Raw genomic sequence first — 20,448 nt, forward strand, 5'->3', positions numbered from 1 at the left:
TGTGCACGGGAACTATTTTCAGCTGCGGGACGCAGTCGACACCATCATCAAATCCAGAAAAGCACGAAGTGCAGACAATTTTATCAAATTTAACGCTGAATAGATGTCAGAGGATCTTACGACAATATCAGGCAGGCAGATAACCCTTATAAATTCAGACGTCCAGCACCCCCACGGTAAAACGCGTTTAGAGCATGGTCTTCTTGAATCTCTCCTTTAGCTGGACGTCGACATTTCGTACAAGTTCCTGGGGCCAGACGACGAACGTCACAGCCACTTCAACGTGCACGACCAAATCGCCGACGATCCCGAGGTGCCATCCACCCACGTCCTGAAACTCGACGTCAACTTCAAGGGTGACACCAAAGAGCGAAAGGTGGCCGCCGAGTTGCGCTACTCTTTCAACCACGACCTCTTCAACCACAAGCTGCAGTTCTTCTACGAAAGGACGCCGTTCAGCCACGCTGACACCGAAGGGCTGAAGGTAAGCCTTGCAAGGCCGGGTTTATCGCGGGTTCCTTAAGCGCACTGAACGGTGACCAACCGCTAGCAAAAGGAACAAGCAGCAAGAATGAGCTCACATTCTTTTGCAGTGTGCTCAATAAAGATGTCGAAAAGAATACAAGCGCTGTGGCATTAGTACATTTTAAAGCTTGAAATATGTTATTCAACATCCTGTCGAAGTGTGGCTGGTAGTTTGCAAAAGATATGTTTTTTTTATTTACTCGTTGAAGCAGCTACTCAAATTAGTGACTGTTAAACTAATGTACCACCAGTGAATTCTATAATGTAAACGCAGATGACGCAGAAAGAAACAGGAGAATCCGACAAGTGCTAAAACTTCTGTCAATGCAGCATGCAAGTAATTTGTTGCATGCACCGCAAACGCATAGCTTGAAAATTTGTATAAACGATATCTGACGTACAGGGATGGTTTGTGCAGAATTATGCGAATAAAATTTGAATCCGTTCGGCACACAAGGCGTTTCCAATTATACCATCAATTTGCTTATGGTATGAAATTGACCATACGCATAGTCCATCGAATATTAGTGCTATGTGTACGTCTTTGTGTGGAATTCCCAAAGACGCAATCGTCATAAACCATGGGAACTAAATTTCGGGCGTTCTCCGTAGAAATACTCTCAGAAAAATAATAATAATTAAAATAATAAAATAATAAAATAATAATGACATTAAATTAACGGGACACCTGTAAGCCTCCAGGCTTTGCAAAGAAGGGCTTGTATATGTGCTGTGCGGAATATTTTTGTTTCGTGCAACCATGCCGAAGAATAATAATACTGTATATACGTTTGGACTTTATATTGATATTATTTTATTTATCGTTACGTTGCACCGAATGCGCATGCAACCGAAATTTGATTTGATTCGTTTTTTTTTTTGTCAACCACGCGCCTAAGCGCGACATAACTTCATTGACTATTTGGTTTGGATCAATTCATTTTTTGCATCGCATTCAGTAGTATTTTCATCACTGACGACACCTTATCCTATGGGGTGTCCCAACTAACTTTAGACAAGCGTGTCAAAGAAAAAAATTATATACACAGTGCAAAATACGATCCCAACCCTGCGTTACACGGTCGTCACACCTCTGATGACCGAACACAATGAATTTCATAGTTGTATTTTGCACCGCCTTTTTTGTTTTATTTTTTTATTCGGCAGCTTGGCTAAACTTAGCTAGCACACACGGTATATATGAGTGAAATGGTGCAGTGGGAGGTACGTGCTACTCTGTTACCGATCTCCGTGCTAAACCAATTTCATTTTTCTAAGCCCGGAGTGAGTGTAGAGGGTTGTAGCAAAGTGAAGGAAAAAAATTGCTTCTGTCTGTTCACCTCATTTCTGCAGATCTGCCTGAACGCATCGGCGAAATTCCCCAAGCCCGACTGGAGCGTAACTAATATGGCTAGGTTCTACGCGGGCCACCACATCGACGCCCACCTTGACGTCCACTATGGAAGCACCTGCGAAGCTGGCTCGAGTGTAAGCTTGCTGATTGACGCCGACCAGGATGAAAACCTTGATCGGTGGCCAAAATCAGTGGGCCACCGTCATCGTGCTCGACTGAGGACAAGCAATGCTACCGTCACTTAGCTCTCCCATTGCGGCACTGAAATGTACTTCCTCAAGTGATATGAACGCGAACACCGAAAATTACTGTCAACAATTCTTAATGGCTAAACACTCAAGTGACGCATTATATTGTTTAATGAGACTGAATGTTTCAGGGTAAAAATACTTGTTGCTTGCGAACATGTCAGATTTGAATTCACACACCATGATTAATTGTTTCTGAGAAACAAATTAGGTGTTATCCGCTGTACAGGGGCGTCCGTTATGAAAGGGAACATCACTTCAACAAAGAGTAAGACAAACCTAACATTTCTTTACGGCGGCATATTTCATGGTTTCTTTCATCAAGGTTAGGAATGACCTGCATTAAAAATAAGAAACGAAAGCCCTCCAAACGTAGTAAAACTAGCGGCTGTTAGCTTAATTGAGTCACGACGTTATAAATTACAAACAGCAAGCATCAAAACAATAAAGGGGATAATAACGAGAAAGAACTGGCTAAACTTTGAACAGAGGTAAATCTGTAACACCACAGCTACGTCATCGTCACTGCGGTGTATCGCGAAAGATAAAAAAAAAGAAGCAGGAACAGGATTTTTCTACAGAGCACCACAATCTGGATACGGAGACGCCATAGTGGAGAATTTTGGACTTATGCTGTCTATTTCGGATCGTCAATTAGTTCTAGATTCGAGCTACACATGCGGCGGTGTTAAATTCAAATTGTAATTTGGCTTTCAATTTTTCTGCCAATAATCAAACTGCTTTTATTTCCCCTTCGGAAAGCAAACAGACCTCAAAAATAACAATCACTCCAAGCTAATTTAGAGATCGCTGTTGTGGAGAAAAAAAGTAAGCTTCAAGAAACGTTCAATCCTGTGTGAACCTTTAGTACCTCGATGTAGTCAAGGCGTCGTAACAACTACCCGGAAGTTTACTTCCTCTGTAGGTCACAAAGATACCTTAAAACTTTGTACTCTTTTTCTCTAAAAACAGATCACGATTGACGGCAAGTTCACACACACTGACGAGGACGAACAACAGTTGGCCGCCGCGGCCGAAGGCAAGGCAGTCGGCAGGAACAGGTTCAGCAGCACATTCCTCCACTGGCTCACCAACAAATGCCACCAAACGCAAGAGAATGGCCTACAGTTTAGCCACTACTGTTACAGACTGCTTCGATACTCCAGTCGCCTCGGCAAATTCACCGCAGACGTAGAGTGGAAGAACTACAAGTCCGTGAGTACAAAATGACATTGTCTTTTGCAAGCATTAGCTTCTTTCAGACAATGCAATCATTCTAGTATTCAACGCGTAATCTTTCAGAGCACGGTCGGTTGCAGATTTGACCGCATAAAGCTAGAAAGGGTATAGTGCGGAAGAGTGAGTAGGAATGTGTTGGAACGTGCCCTAGGTGGCGATCTGCCGGGCAAGCTCAATTTCTCTTGCGTCAGTCCGTGATCCACTGTGTATAATACCGCATTCTTCGCGGGTGTGTCATTCGCATGTCCTCCTTTCTTCTTTATATAGTTTATGTAATTACAAAATACTACGATCACTAAACGGAATTCTGCCACATTAAAGAAATGATAACGGCCTATTATATTCGGAATATCGGTGGTTTCTACCAGAATTATGTTGTTCTGAATAGTCTACTATCTCAACTGCAAATGTGCCCATGTATACACACACAGACACCAAATCGACATGTTTAGTGCAGTCTTAAAAGGCATTTATTCGCAAAAAGTCGTCATTCAACGCAATCAGCCCCTTCCTGTTTGCACACGTCATCCAGATATCTTGTGTTAATCCTGACGTTGACAAGGATAGAATTTTCGGTTTGACGGCCATAATTTATGGTAATGCCTTTTGAAACAAGGTGGCTGCTGGGGCCAACAGGCTATATATAGATTTTCTTATCTCTCTGCTACGTCTATGCTCTCTGGTATTAAGCTCTGTGGACGTGTTAAGAAACCACCCAGCATTAAGATATCATTGTATCCCCAAAAGATTGTATTCACTGCTTCCATACCTCGTGTCACCCATCTTTGCCCGGTCGTTTATTGGTCTTCGACCAACAACTTCATTCACCTTTTCTCTGCCCTCAAAAGCACACGGCTTCGAGTAGGGAAAATACGTGCTCGTTTACGTCTAGATAGATGCACCGACATGCTTCGTATCATTAACTACCAGCGTTTCTAACAACCCTAGCAAGACACAGTCACTGAAATGCCACTTTCCATATATGTATAACAAAAGAGCCAACAAAACCATTTGGTCCCCTCACTAGAAATACCTCATTGAAACGCTACAATGGATCCAGAACACAGCAAGCCGCTTCATCATAAACTATTGCAGCTACCAGTCAAGTGTAACACAAATAAATCTTAAGCTTTCATTGCCATCTTGGAACACTCGCCGAGGCATTGCACTTTAATCACTGTTCCACAAATTTATTCACTCCACTCGAACACCCGCACGCTTGAAACGACCCTACTCCACGTCACATATGCTTCATAACCATTTCAGCTATGCCTGCCTTTACGGTTCTACAAATGCATTCCATTATTCTGCTCTTCCTCGTCCAATCAGATTACGGAATTTGCTCCCGGATAGCATTGCATGCCGGTCCCACTACGATTCGTTACGTGATGCCTTGACTGACTACATGACTAAAGAAATGTGAGGTTTTATGGTTGTCGCACCATGTTTTTCCTATTTAACACTCTAGTTTTGTTAAATACACGAATTCATTGAAAATACTGTGGGATTAGTTCCTTGTTATGATATGTTTTTTTTTTACTAGTAAATCGTGAATTAAGTAATTCTTTTTCGCCTCGGTTGCACATATGGTTGTAGTATGTCAACTGCTATTGTTTTATAGATGCCATATGTTCTATGTATTTTTTATGCACTGCCCCTTTACTCAATGTCTCATTTTGAGGACTTTAAGGTACTTTGAAATAAATAAACAAATAAATAAATAAATAAATAAATAAAAATGGCACCTTAAATAAGTGCACCTCATGCAGTTCCACCTTCCACTTACGTCGTTCATACTCTAGAATGAAAGATCGTATGTTTATCCTCGAAATCGGCTTTCGAACATGCAAATCACGTTGAAAACGCCTTTATTTTTTTTTTCACTGCATTATTCTGCAGCTGCTGAGCCGCTTGTCACCGTACTACGCGAAACGCTACGCGCACAAACCCTGGAAAGCAGGCTTCCTGGGTGTGCTTCGCTCATACTTGACGGGTGGCCACGGCAAGCTCCACGTCGTCTCGCAAGTCCCCTGGTGGGGTGTTGACGACAAACCATACACCAACATGGTCGTCACGACCGAGGACGGCCACCACCACGAACACTGGGAGGTGCCCACATTTAGCAAGATCCTCGAGCCGAGGATCTTCTCGATAACCGGTTACTCGAATGCGGCGGAGTACTCCAAGCTCTACAGACACAGTAAGTGTTTCATCGGAACCCTAAACCATGAGGGGCTGTAAACCTCGAGGTTTAGGCACTGGCCCTGTCGCACACAAAGAAGTCGGTGCAAAGCATCGATCAGACGAACTTCGCAATACGTACAATAAATTCTGGAAATCGAGTCTTGCGAAAACCCGCAAGGAGGTGGAAGGTTGCTGAAAAAAAATTATCATCCTCCTGACTTTAGCACGAAGGAACAAAGGGGACTGATATGAATTTCGTAGAAAAAATTCATAGATTCGTATGGGTTTCATTTGCAGATTCATGGCATAATGGGTAGATTACAATTTCCCTACAGTATTCATTGTCCCTTTGTATCGAGTTGTCGATTCATGAGACCTCGCGTTGTGACCTGCTAGCCTTGCCAAAAGTGATGAAAATGACATCGATACCAAGCAGGGAGGAGTATATAAGGAAAACATGGCAACATGTCCTGGATTTTTGTCACAGACCTTCAAGTAGGCATAGTTGGCGTATCATAACCAAATGTAGCCCAGTGTATTCAAATCACCGTGCTAGAGAAAACACAAAGACGTTTCCACCTCACTAACTTGTGTTTGCAGAGATGTATTTAAAACGCTATTTTCGTTCAGGATAAATAGGAAACAGTGCGGCGTCACGAAGTTTTGGCGACACTTCTGCAACATTTCAAGCAGAACAAGGCAGTCAGCAATGTCTACCAGTTTCATTTTTCTGGGAACGCAATATAACCTCTGCTGGCCAAGTTTTCAAAACTCAGTTGGCTGATACTTCTAATCAAAGCGGAAAGCATCAAAGAAGCGCCAACGTCTGCATTTACTCTCTCGCGACAATTATTTTGTATCTATTCTTTTTGCACGCAGTTTTTGTTTGGGCACAAACATGCAGTGTTCGTTCACTTTGTGTTCCTCAATTCCTAGTTTCGATTCCACACGAGAACTCTTGGGCATCACTTGTCCAAAGATTAGCATAATACACTATTATCTTTCTGCATAGATTTCTTGCCTGCGTTGCAAGTGTACAGCAGAGTGTGACGTCACTAAGTTGCAGTGGCATTTATGCAACATTTCATGCAGGCACGAAAATGAGAATATCTACCGACTTGCCTTTTCTTGGAACCCAATATCGCGAGTGCTAGGCAACTGTTCAAAAATTATTCAACAAATATTGTTGTTCAAGCCGGCGAACAGGGCGCAAGTGCCAAAACAGTCAAATATGCTTACTCTTCTTGCGTGCAGTGCACAGGCATTCACTGTGTTCATTTAATTCGTATTACCCCGTTGTACTTGCCTCAATGTTTATATATCTCACAAGGCCGTCAAACTTTTTCCGGCTACAGAGTATTGTGACCTGCAGTATCTGAGCGTGCGCACTTTTGACGGCACCGTGGTCCAACTGCCGGAGACGGACTGCTACAAAGTGGTCGCCCGCGACTGTTCGCCGAACAAGAGATTCCTGGTCCTGGCCCGTGCCACGAACAACCCTTCTCTCAGCAAGGTGAGGATTCATCCCAAGCGGTCAACCTAAACGAGAGCAAACTTCATTTGTCGCATAAGCTGGTTGTTTATAATCATCTGTCGATGTAAGGTTCCGCAGTGAATATCATATATTACTGAATGCACAGTCCATTCACGACGTGTGTGTGCCTTTGGCAATGAAGTCTAAACATGCTGAAAGGTTCACAGGAAAGTGGAGATATAAAGTTGTCAACAGTAGACAGACACGGGAAGCCTGAACCTGGAGCCAACGTTTCTTTATGGGAGTAGTGTTCGTCAGGCGAAGACAAGACGAAGACGAGTGAACTTGTGGATACGTGGCAGAGACTTCCTTTGTTCAGCTACTGTTGACCACTATGATGACGTAGCCTCATATTGTTGCCTTATATCTGCCAATATCCCTGCCTGCGAGCCTGGCCTATTATAGAATGATAAGCATGGACGAGTCTTCACGCAGCTTTACAGTGAAGTATACTTCAGGATGACATCTCATGGTGAGCAGCATACATTGAAGGAAACTTTGGACGACATTAAAAATTAATCCACACAGTGTCCTGAGACTATGCTTTATGGTATTTTGCAACATGTGTCCTCTTGTCAATGCATGCGATTTACAATGGACGCTAAAGCCAACCACTTAAGATAAAGGCAAGAGATGCGGTTGCCTCAACTATGTTCGCATAGCCAGTGCAATTTGTTACCACCGGAGATATTAGCGAGCATGATTAAGGCCTGTGTGTATGCGTGCTTGGCTGCTTTTTTTTTAATTTCATATTATCCTGGCTTCCTGGCTAGTTATTGGAAAGGTACTATTGTGTAAGCACTGAAACGCTCACATATTTGAGGCACATTTTCTTCTTTGTGGCCGTTGTGGATCTTTTAGGCACTTACGAATAATTTGCAGTTCCAAGCTTGGCGTTAGGCGTCAAATACTAAGGTATTTATGGTTTATTGGCTGCTAAGAGACGACCGAGCAATTGGCAACTTTCTGAATCTATTCCAACCGTGGGCATCTCTCTTTTAAACCATCAAGCTATAGTGTTCATGACCGGCATTATTATTAAATACTATCGTCAACAGATTATATAAGGTATATTCTCTATATCTTCCCAAGTGCACTAAATTGAATCTCTTCTCTCTTTCTGCAATCGAACGCAGGCACTGAAGGTGTTCATCCACACGACCATGATTGAGATCTTGCCACTGGGTGATCAATCCGGTCTGGTGGTGCGCGTAGACGGCACCAAAGTAGACATCACGCCAGAGCAACCCTACAGCCACACCTCTCATGACGCTGAGCTGTTCAGGATCAAGAAGGAGGCCACAAAATGGTACAAGCTGGACTCCGAGCCTTACGGCCTCCATGTGGGATTCGACGGAAACTTGCTCGTGGTTGAGGTTAGTACAGCCATCGAATTTGTCCTCAGAACGGGGACAGCAGAATTTTAGAAGGGAATCAGATATCTAGTTGTGCAATGAGTAGAACTCACACGCGAAAAAACTACCATTACTGCGAGCGCTAATTGTGACAGCTAAGCTGATGCTGAAGAATCATCGCTTGCCAACTATTTTTCATTTCTATGTTTCTAACTTTGTACATTGAAAGGCGCAATTGAAACGGCAGTCTACGCAAGAGCTACAACTTATTCTTTCAATTTTATCATTCCCCTTTCTCTGATCTTCGGCTTTCTTAGTGTTGCGGAAGTATTCTTCTCACACTTCGCTCCAAAATGTGGTCCTTGTCAGCATATAAATCTCTGTAAAATATAATGTGCATCTACATTGCTACCAATACATCGTTTCCCATAATAATACAGTATTTTCGGCATATGCATCCTCAGTGATGTGGTCTAGGGGTTGCATGGTTTACGATTGAATCCTCGGTATCCGTGCTGCAATCGGGTTGTTGCCACCAAAGATTTTGTATTCTTGAATCAGGTCATGTGGCCAATTACGGTACACTCGACATATTCATATCATCGACTACCTCACTGACCTCGTCTCGGCTGCGACCACATCTTTAAACTTGCTGCGCGGATGGAACCGACAATTCTTATACACAAAGTGTGTATCGAAATCGCCTATGGACGAGCCGAACAAATGGATGGCGCATACTGTTCTTGCTATAGGTCAGTATGCCCGGTGTTTAGGACCATACCATGGCTAACTACAAAGCTTGTTAAGGAGCATTTTTTTAATAGAAAGCCTGTGATCTTCGAAGTCTTTACGAACACGAGGACAATTCCGTCACGAATTGGACACCAAAAAGCACCTCGCATTGATCGATGGGGTCTTACGCAGCAAAGGAACACGGGAGTTGTGACACGCCACATAAACGTGGGTACTTGGGGGCTAATTTTGATAAGCATGCACCTGGGGTTTATGAACGAGAACCAGAAACGCGCTGCGTTGACATTTCTTCAATTAACGGCCGATCGGAATGTCACTGCCATTGCAGGGATGCGAAACCGCAACCTCGTGCTCAGAAACAGAACTCCATATCCATGAGTAACCGCGGTGCGGCGTGTGTGCGGGAACTTACTGTTCCCGCCTGCCCCTGATCGGACGCTGCCCACTCACGTCGGTAATCGGATCGGATCGATGGGCGACATTTACAATGATACATTTTGTGGATATTGGACGTTGTACTCGGAGGAGCATGTGAGAAATTGCGGGTAAATTAGGGTCATAGCCCCGGACCATTCTGCACGTGTTCGTCGATATAACTTGATTCTATGTAGTCTGCTTTACTTCAACTTTGATCGCACATTTATGAATCACCATATGAATCACCATTCGTTGGGTGACAGTTACTCAATGTCATTATCTTTCAGGCTGCACCATTCTACCGTGGAAAGCTGTGCGGCCTGTGTGGTAACTACAACCTGGACAAGAACCACGAGCTGTCCGGACCCGACGGCCACCTGTACAACAACACGCTCGAGTTCGCCAGGAGCTACGTTGTGCCCAGCGCGGACTGCCACCCACCTGCACACTAGCTGTCCTTGGCGGTGGACGCTCTTATCGACCATCACATCATTACGACGAAGATATCTTTGCCAAACTGTTACGATTATAAAAAGAGGGTAGCCATACTGGAAAAAGTGACGGCGTCTAGCTTTCCCTGATGGCCACAATCGCAGAGAGATCTCAAATTTTAATCTTTCACAAAACTGCAAGCTCTTCATATCCTCTTATCAACTGATTTAAAAAAGCCAATATAAGCCAATAGCACAAAGCACAAGTTCTTCATCTTCCGTGTATATGACAAAAAAATTTCAAATAAAGAAAGATGTGATAAACTTACCAATTAGGAGTTTATGTTTAAAAGCCAAGTTAAACCTGGTGAACACTTCCCACCAACGCGGCGTCAAAGGTTAGCCAGACATCCACATTTTAGTTACCGTACTTAAATAATAAGAAAATACTGACAGAAAGAGCAGCTTCAATGAGAGAGGCTGACACTACTATCAACCACAATGTTCGAATTATGCTAAACGTTGGTAGTTTCATAAATCAATAATGAAAGAAAAAAATATTCTCACCCGTCTTTAAGCAGGCCAGCGACTTCCCGTTGACAGATTACCTTCCTCTCCTCTAATAACACAGGCCATAACATTAAACAAAGGCTATCATACCTTGATAAATGAAGGAAAGAAATGAACAGATAAACTAATAAACCAGTCAGTCACTCAATGAAATACAAAAGGTAAGAGACTTGTACAACCTTGCAGAAGCACAACCCAATTTCCAGTAAAGCTGTTTCTCTCGAGCAGTTGCAATAATAATTTCTGTCGAGTGCAAATAAATTACATTTGAAACTCGATTTAACAAAGTAACGACCACGCTCGAATTATTTCGTTAAATCGGAAAGTTCGTATAATCGAGAAAGAAATTTTTCGGTCCGTCGAAATCTAAAACTGTAACGTACGCAAAGGCTACCGCGTCATTGTATTTGCCGCTAATCCAGCCATCTGTCGCATAAATCATGAAATAACGAAAGCAACCACTGCCACCTCTACCGAGGCGGTGTTGAATCGGCTGTTTTGTGCATGGGCGCGTCGCGCAGCTTAGTCAAAATAAAGCTAAGATAGTGACCATGACGCCTAGATGCTTCAACGCGATAACTTTAGAGCGCACGTTTGAAGAAGAACCCGCCTGTATCAAAATTAGAAAGAAGTCACTGCTTTTTTATCTAATTTATTTCGGGAAACACCTTGTTAAGTCGAGTTCGGCCAAGATTGTTTCGTTAATTCGGGTTGATAAGTTTCAACCCTATGGGTACCTGCCGGGGAATGTAAATTTTTTCGTTTGATCGGAAACTTCTTGAAATCCGGTTTCATTAGATCGAGTTTTAACTGTACATACTTAAAGAGGTTTCCTGCATACGGACTGCCCCGTTTAGAACGTTGCTCGCATAGAATGCTTCACAGCCGTTGTTAAGAAATTTACACAAAGGCTGTAATCCATGTACGTTTTACTTCGCCAGAACATTAGCCATAATGTTTTGCCGGCCCTTTTTCGGTAACCTTTGATCTGGCTTGCCTTAGTTCTCCGATGGCGTTGGGGTAAATTCTGTGTTGTTCGTAAAGCACACTGATAATGCTCCAGATTGCATCCGTACCTAATCTACTTCTAAGGTAATTATTAAACCATACGCTTCGAATATCGCCTACGTATTCCCCAAAACCTGGCTCTTATTTTACACAAACCTAAACAAGGTACCTGGTGCAGTACCGGATAAACTGACTACGAACGTATTACGGATAAAATAAGGAGAGCGATAGTTAGGTAAATCTTTCCAACGCTTCAAAGTAGGCAAACCAGCAAGGGAAGACAGATGCGTCCAAATCCTATGAATACCAGCCCACACCACCGACTCAACGGGAGAGGACAACCCTAACGCGGCGGCACACAACGTAGCTCGAGGACTGACTTTCCGAGCGGCGACGAACGTAGACTCTCGAAAGGGCCGCCCAAAGTATGGTTCAACGACATCACCAACCAATACAGGATGAAAAGATGCACTTATCCACCACCCCATCCACAGGTCACAAGATCGCAAGCTGCCCAGTGGCGACAATTACAAACCAAATCATACAAGAGCCCGAAACTAATGCAAGCTATTTATCCACACATATACCCAACAGATAGATGCAACGTGTGTGGCACCAGAGTCACGCTAGAACACATGCTATGGGAATGCCAGGGACTAAATACAGGACAATGTGAGCGAAGCCTCTATCGACTGCCTCCGCACGCGATGGCAGGCCGCGCTGCTCAGCTCGAACCTGGAAGACCAACTCTGGGCAGTCCAGCGGGCCAAGGAAGCCGCCGACAGGCAAGAACTCTTGGCCGTAATCTCGGCGGGTGCCCCAGCAAACTAACTCGCCGGACGCGAATCGTTCTGATTCGAAATAAAGTTTTCTCACTCACTCACTCCCAATTAGGCGAGGAACGTTAATGTTTTGTCCCACATTGCACTTAACAGGATTCTCATTTGCAACAAATATAACCTTGGTGTGACGTAGAGCTACGGCTCACTTGGAGGCATAGCTGACAACAGCCGCATGACACTTCCTAACATGTTTTTAACAAATATTTTGCAGACGCCTTACTTAATCCACACGAATTTAACTTCGAATGCAAATGCGCCATGTAGCGTCCCAATATTTTTGAATTTTATCTAGGGGGCATTTGTAGTTCAGCTAAGGCAATGGGATAATATCTGCGCCATGGTAAACACACTTTTAACACCCACTTGAGTTAATCCACTTTGAGTTAAGCCTACGCATCACCCATAACATGGCTCTTACTTTCAACAACCATATCAAAAGTTCTATCAAATGAATATTTCATAATTTATATTTATGAGAGTTCGAAGCAGCGGGAGAAGACGCAGACAAAGGGTGGAGAAAACAGATTTAAACATATTTAAACATAGTGCCTTGATTATTTCGCCGAGGACGGCGCAGAAAACCAACTATGAACATCGTAAGCAACGTCACTGGTACGTAGTATTGGGTGGTGAGTAAAAAGATGCAGGCGAAGAAAACAAGAAGTGTGTGCGCTCACTCGCTCCAGAATCCGGCCCTACCGGCGTGTCTCTCAGGAATCAGCTTCTTATAAAACACGTGATGACGTTGACAAAAAAAGTCACTACAGAAAGACTAAACACGTGATATACAACGAGATGCTTGATCGTGTATGCCGGCTTTTTTTTCTCAATCTTTTCGGTATTTCAGTAAGCCTTCACTACCTCTGTATCAAACCGTAATTGGTATCCTCCTTCGCCCCCCCCCCCCCCCGGTGCTACAAGCCCGTAGCGCAGCCAGGACTTACTTCCTGCAGCTTCTGAGTATGTTCGTCATGAGTTCGCTTCGTTTGACTTTCACAGCCCGGCACGGAGCTGGTAGGATAAAGCATGGGAACTTAGATATTTTCTAATAAAAACTTTGAACGACGCCAGCCTGAGAACAAATTACATAAAACTCAGTTTCCACTACAGTGCGAGGTCTTAACCTAATACAACTGCGGATCAAACTTCTTTTCAGCGTCCTATCGTTCCAGCTATGTCAAACACGTCACGTGGCACCGTAACATCTGCTAAGGTCTCCGGGGCGTCTCACTCACGAAGCTGATGTTGAATGAAATCAATCAATCAATCGAAAAATTGCGGCTGAACGTACATCACGATGACTCATTGCCCTCGACATACCTTCAAATAGCCGCCGTTGACAGGAGTCGTGTTTGAGGAATGTACTGTAGCCGGACTCCTCTATTACGCTCCCCCATGAACACTCGGTGTCACATGACCTCCGAAATATATGGCACACCGGAGCGTGCTGACACTGAGAAACGCGTCACGTGGTAACCGGACTCCCCTCTAGCGCGTCTTTCAAGACACGCTGTGCCATCTGGAGGCACTGCCGAGAACTCCGCGCATGGGCTCCGAGACGCGAAGCGTGGCGCACCGGTGCCTTCGAACGCTGGGCCGCTCAGTCGGAGGCACATACTGAGTGAGGCATGCTGGCGCGAGGTTAATGGAAGGGCAAATACTCAATGCATTTATGGCACAGCCTGCTAATTCGTCGGGTCGCTGTCCTTGAGGAACGCTAGTGACGTGGGCTTGTTTCCACTCAGCATCGGACAAATTAAAATATATTTTTCGTTCTAGTAGAGCAGGACATTCTCTGACGCAAACCCAGCAACCAAAGTTCGCATCAAAGAGGTTCATTAGGGACCACCAAAGACCGACTGGCGCATACAGCTTGGTTTACCAAGTCAGCGTCAAAGAGTTCCTGCGAACAGCGGTACCTACCCAGTCCTGCTTCTACAGTCAAAAATGTCGGCGAGAAAGACGTTCCCCTAAGGAGTTGTCACCTATGTTCATAGTTCCACATACTATGTGACCGAAGTTTGTCCGATACTTCGTTTTGAACCCTGTTACCTCAGCACCGCAGCCCGATGTGACACCAATTCGATCACTGGCTACCCAATGACCCAGGTAGGTGGGAGAAGGGTTAGATACAAGCGCACAAACACAGACAGATAGCCCCCGAAAAGTGCGGGAAGTACCCAAATGATTCTGACGCATTATAAAGACGCCGAACTTCTGTGACAACTTGTTACAACAAGAATTTCAGCATGATCATCATCAGCCTGGCCACGCCCACTGCAAGGCAAAGGCCTCTCCGATACTTCTGCAGCTACCCCGGTCATGTACTAATTGTGGCCATGTTGTCTCTGCAAACTTCTTAATCTCATCCGCCACCTAACTTTCTGGCACCCCCTGCTACGCTTCCCTTCTCTTGCAATCCAGTCCGTAACCCTGCATCATAGCCATCGCTTATATTCCCTCCTCTTTACATTCCCTGCCCATGCCCATTTATTTTTCTTGATTTCAACTAAGATGCCATTAACTCGCGTTTGTTCCCTCACCCATTCTGCTCTCTTCTGTTCCCTTAACGTTACACCCATCATTCTTTCCATAGCTCGTTGCATCGTCCTCAATTTAAGTAGAACCCTTTTCGTAAGCCTCCAGGTTTCTGCCCCGTAGGTGAGTAGTGGTATGACACAGCTGTTATACACTTTTCTCTTGATGCATAATGGCGACCCGCTATTCAAAATCTGAGAACGCCTGCCAAATGCACCACCAACCCATTCCTATTCTTCTGATTATTTCAGTCGCATGATCCGGATCCGTGGTCACTACCTGCCCTAAGTAGGTGTATTCCCTTACCACTTCCAGTACCTCGCTACCTATTGTAAACTGCTGTTCTCTTCCGACGCTGGTAAACATTACTTTAGTTTTCGGCAGATTAATTTTTAGACCCACCCTTCTGCTTTGCCTGTCCAGGTCAGTGAGCATGCATTGCAATTGGTCCCCTGAGTTACTAAGCAAGGCAATATCATCAGCGAATCGCAAGTTACTAAAGTACTCTCCATTAACGCTTATCCCTGACTCTTCCCAATTCAGGTCTTTGAATACCTCCTGTAAACACGCTGTGAATGGCATTGGAGCAATCGTATCTCCCTTCCTGAATCCTTTCTTTATTGGGATTTTATTGCTTTCTTCATGGAGGACCACGGTGGTTGTGAAGCCGCTATAGATATCTTTCAGTATTTTTACATACGGCTCGTCTACACCCTGATTCCGTAATGCCTCCATGTCTGCTGAGGTTTCGACTGAATCCAACGCTTTCTCGTAATCAATGAAAGCTATATATAACGATTGGTTATATTCCGCACATTTCTCTATCACCTGATTGATAGTGTGAATATGGTCTATTGTTGAGTAGCCTTTATGGAATCCTGCCTGGTCCTTTGGTTGACAGAAGTCTAAGGGGTTTCTGATTCTATTTGCGATTACCTTAGTAAATACTTTGTAGGCAACGGACAGTAAGCTTATCGGTCTATAATTTTTAAAGTCTTTGGCGTCCCCTTTCTTATGGATTAGGATTATGTTAGCATTCTTTCAAGATTCCGGTACGCTCGAGGTCATGGGGCATTGCATATACAGGTTGGCCAGTTTTTCTAGAACAATCTGCCCACCATCCTTCAACAAATCTGCTGTTATGTGATCCACCCAAGCTGCCTTCCCTCTTTGCATAGCTCCCAAGGCTTTCTTTACTTCTTCCGGCGTTACTTGTGGGATTTCAAATTCCTCTAGACTATTCTCTCTTCCATTATCGTCATGGGTGCCACTAGTACTGTATAAATCTCTATAGAACTCCTCATCCGCTTGAACTATCTCATCCATATTAGTAATGATATTGCCTGCTTTGTCTCTTAACGCATACATCTGATTCTTGCCAATTCCTAGTTTCTTCTTCACTGCTTTTAGGCTTCCTCCGTTCCTGAGAGCATGTTGAATTCTATCCATATTATAGTTCCTTATGTCAGCTGTCTTACGTTTGCTGATTGACTTGGAAAGTTCTCCAAGTTCTATTCTAGCTGTAGGGTTAGAGGATTTCATACATTAGCGTTTGTTGATCAGATCTTTCGTCTCCTACGACAGCTTACCGGTATCCTGTCTAACGAAGTTACCACCTACTTCTATTGCACACGTCTTAATGACGCCCATAAGATTGTCGTTCATTGCTTCAACACTAAGGTACTCTTCCTGAGTTAAAGCCGAATACCTGTTCTGTGGCTTGATCCGGAAGTCCTCTAGTTTCCCTTTTACCGCTAACTCATTGATCGGCTTCTTATGTACCAGTTTCTCCCGTTCCATCCTCAAGTCTAGCCTAATTCGAGATCTTACCATCCTATGGTCACTGCAGCCCACCTTGGCGAGCACGTCCACATGTTCTATGATGCCAGGGTTAGCGCATAGTATGGTTTATTTCAATTTTACTCTCGCCATTCGGGCTCATCCACGTCCACTTTCGGTTAACCCGCTTACGGAAGAAGATATCCATTAATCGCAAATTATTCCGTTCTGCAAACTCTGCTAATAGCTCTCCCCTGCTATTCCTAGAACCTATGCTATATTCCCCCACTGACTTGTCTCCAGCCTGCTTCTTGCCTACCCTGGCATTGAAGTCGCCCAGCAGTATAGTGTATTTTGTTTTGACTTTACCCATCACCGATTCCACGTCATCATAGAAGCTCTCGATTTGCTGGTGATCATGACTGGGTGTAGGCGCGTGGACTTGTACGACCGTCAATTTGGACTTCTTATTAGGTTTCACAACAAGATCTGCCACCCTCTCGTTAATGCTATAGAATTCCTGTATATTACCAGCTATATCCTTATTAATCAGGAATCCGACTCCTAGTTATCGTCTCCCCACTAAGCCCCCGTAGCACAGGACGTGCCTGCTTTTTAGCACTGTATATGCTTCATTTGTTAAGAAATTTTTACTCGGGCGGTGATTCATCCACACACATTTTATTTAACCAGAACATTAGCACTAATCTTCCACCAGCTCCTTTTTCTCTAAATTGGATCTCGGTTGCGATCACAGTTCTGCTATGGCCGCGTGATATATTTTGCGCTGTTTGTGACACAGACTTGAAACTTTCCAGATAACTTGCGTACGTTCTTTATTTCAAACGACCAAAGTGACCCACTCTGCTTGAGCATTGCCTATGCATCACCGTTAACCTTGCCCTTACTTTTAACAAACATAAAGAGAAAGGGTCGACAAAGTGTCGACGCCAAAGAAGACAACATCGCTGTACATGATGGTCCAAATTAATGATTTGATCATTAAATGTTCATTATATCTCTCTATAATCTCTTTTTCATTGTGTTCGTCTCTCACGTAGGTTTATTCATCTCTCTTCTTTGTTCCATTTCTCGCGCTGTTTTTGTTCTTAGCACCATGTACTAACTTGCAGAACAGCAAACTTTCCTGATTATCACTGCTTGCATCGATCTTGATAAATTTAACGTTGACTGCATCATCGCAGCTTTCCCTGTCTCCTATACTTCTCCGCTGTTTGCTTTTGGTTTTTGTGGGACATATGGTTCCTTTATATAAGCGTGATGGATTTCATTCTATAATATAACTTGAGTCAGTGCCGCGTTATAGTTTGCCTTGCTTCTGCACCCTTTCATTTGCGCGGTGTTACATGTTCAAAGAATGCGCCATATAACCAATTCGCCCACCTGACCAACCCCTGGATTCTTAACCGTACCTGCGCAGCGCGCGAACAGCGTTTATCTGAGGAACGAACAATCCAGCAGTGTGGCGCTCTGCACTGTGGGAGGCCATTTCTGTCGCAGTTAAAAATTACATTGCGAGGTTTCATGATCCGAAACTGCACAGTCTATTACGAAGGACCCTATATTCGAATAGTCCGGATTAATTTTGACTGCCTGGTGTTCTTTAACGTGTGCGCAGAGCGTGGTACACAAGCGGTTCGCCCCCATCGGAATGCCGCCAGCGCGGAAGGAATCGCACCCACGACCTCGTGTTCAGCAGCACAACGGCATAGCCACTGAAATCATTTAACACGCCCATCCTTAGCTTTTAGTTTTTATGCGAAGCATATTACGAGGGCTCAACCCAGCTCCTCAGGCGCGGCGGTGACCATGAAATCACGTGACACCGTGACGTCACGACAGAGGAGAAGTGGCTTTGGCTCAACTCTTGCAAGACGGGCTGGGTGGGAATCGAACCAGGGTCTCCGGAGTGTGGGACGGAGACGCTACCACTGAGCCACGAGTACAACGCTTCAAAGCGGTACAAAAGCGCCTCTAGTGAATGCGGTGTTGCCTTAGAAACGCGCTGTTTCTAAGGCGTGCGTCTCTTGCTCAGGCGCACATTTCGTTGCCGCGCCGAACGCTGCTTTGCTCGACGCTCACCGCGTCCAATGCGGGGCGCGTAGTCGCTGCCCTGTAGCCCATTGTCTTACACCCCTTGGCGGGTCGACGGGAACGCTGTCGCGTTCCACTCTTGAAGGCGAAGAAGTAATGCATGAGTTGTTTCTTCGTCTAGCCGAACCAAATATAGCCAAGCAACAGCAATTCACCAGGCTAAACAGTGGTTCAACAACTAAAATAAAGGCTAGTATGCTTCGCATCCTGGGCTTAACCTTACCTAAGCCACAGCCATTTTTTGTTTTCACATTTCCGCGCAAGCGCGTCTCCACTCGCAGTCGTAATTCGGTTAGTAGCAAACGCTCACAGACGCCGAATCGACGCCGGTAAACGCGTGTCCCTTTATCTCTTGTAGAAAGCACTAATGCAATGGACGATTTGTCCGATGTGCATGCTTCCTCACGATTCGCAACGTCTCTTTGCGCAACTCCCCCCCTCCCCTCCTCGCCTCGTCACGCTCGGTTTTCTGTATGAAGTTCAAGGAATCACGACGATATCTATACCTTGCCACTGCAGACCCATCACCCTGTTGTTTTTCGCATCATTGCTGAGACCTTCGAACCAAGGGCCGGCGTGAGCAGCAGGCGGTCTCGAATGCCACAACACACCAAAGCAGACTTTCATTAAGGTGAAATGACCCCAAACTTTATTTTTTCCGTGATAGCAGCGCACAGTAAACAAAGACTCAGAAAGAGATAGATAGACGAGACCGGCGCTGTTTTTCAGCTGAAACTGTATTGCAAAAGAAGCGCGACACATCATATCAAGGACGATAAGATGACGCGCTGTTACCGCGGTCATGTTCCAACTCGCCCGATTCGTCCTCCTTGTCCACTTTATTTGTTTCAGCAACCTTCCAGTGCCTGGTCACTTGATATCGCTGGCCCTGCGCTGCGACACACAACAAGACTGCAGTCTTGCAATCACTGAAATCTGAACCGAGAGAACGTAGAGCAATGCCAGGGGCCGCGCGAGTCCCACTCGGCCGCCGACATGAAACGCTCTTGCCTCTTCGTCCGCGATGCTCCAGCCCGCCTCTCGTGTCTCAAGAGGCACGTGGAGATGTATCTGCTCACTTCCAAACCCATGCCAGTCATAACACGCAGCTACCCCCTCCCCCTCTCCCTCGTTAAATCCAGCGACATTGTCTGGAGTTGGGCAGATCAACGCCACGCACGAGTGCTTGCACAAGCACCGTTTCGGACGGCGTATCCAAAAGGAATGGATGCTAGCTGTTGAGTCATCATCATGAAGATTCTATGGATACTATTTTTTTCTGTGGCCACTTCAGGTAGGAGGAAGCCCCAGTGGATTGGAACGTTTGCTTTCTTCTTGTTTTTTTTTCCAGTGGCTCAGAGATCATAGCTTTTCTTCTAGAATTTATTGTGACTACGGACGCTTTTGGGGAAAAGGGAGGAATATATCGACAGTTGAGAGTGGTGTCGCTGTGTCAGAACCTTGGCTGCTCGCTTCACTACGTAGTTCAACTAGCGCGTCTGTAACGGCCACATCATGATAAATAGCAATGTTTTAAGTAGAAAGGCTAAGAGGTC

At 44.8% G+C, this 20,448-nt stretch overlaps 2 protein-coding genes across 2 annotated transcripts in view; both read left to right on the forward strand.

Annotated features, from left to right (window-relative positions):
* LOC135903671 (vitellogenin-6-like) overlaps nt 1–10,295 on the forward strand; it is a 43,098-nt gene extending 32,803 nt beyond the window's left edge. Inside the window, exons 19-25 of the mRNA XM_065433995.1 lie at nt 221–484; nt 1,879–2,013; nt 3,100–3,342; nt 5,266–5,566; nt 6,906–7,063; nt 8,221–8,460; nt 9,897–10,295. Of these exons, the coding sequence (XP_065290067.1) occupies nt 221–484; nt 1,879–2,013; nt 3,100–3,342; nt 5,266–5,566; nt 6,906–7,063; nt 8,221–8,460; nt 9,897–10,061 (1,506 nt within the window). The 3' untranslated portion in view covers nt 10,062–10,295. The remainder of the gene's footprint in view (nt 1–220; nt 485–1,878; nt 2,014–3,099; nt 3,343–5,265; nt 5,567–6,905; nt 7,064–8,220; nt 8,461–9,896) is intronic.
* A 9,630-nt stretch (nt 10,296–19,925) lies between these two features.
* Nucleotides 19,926–20,448, forward strand: part of LOC135903674 (vitellogenin-6-like) — a 39,511-nt gene continuing 38,988 nt past the window's right edge. The window contains exon 1 of the mRNA XM_065433996.1: nt 19,926–20,186. Within this exon, the coding sequence (XP_065290068.1) occupies nt 20,144–20,186 (43 nt within the window). The 5' untranslated portion in view covers nt 19,926–20,143. The remainder of the gene's footprint in view (nt 20,187–20,448) is intronic.

Source organism: Dermacentor albipictus, chromosome 9 (genome assembly GCF_038994185.2).
Source record: "Dermacentor albipictus isolate Rhodes 1998 colony chromosome 9, USDA_Dalb.pri_finalv2, whole genome shotgun sequence".
Taxonomy (NCBI): Eukaryota; Metazoa; Arthropoda; class Arachnida; order Ixodida; family Ixodidae; genus Dermacentor; species Dermacentor albipictus.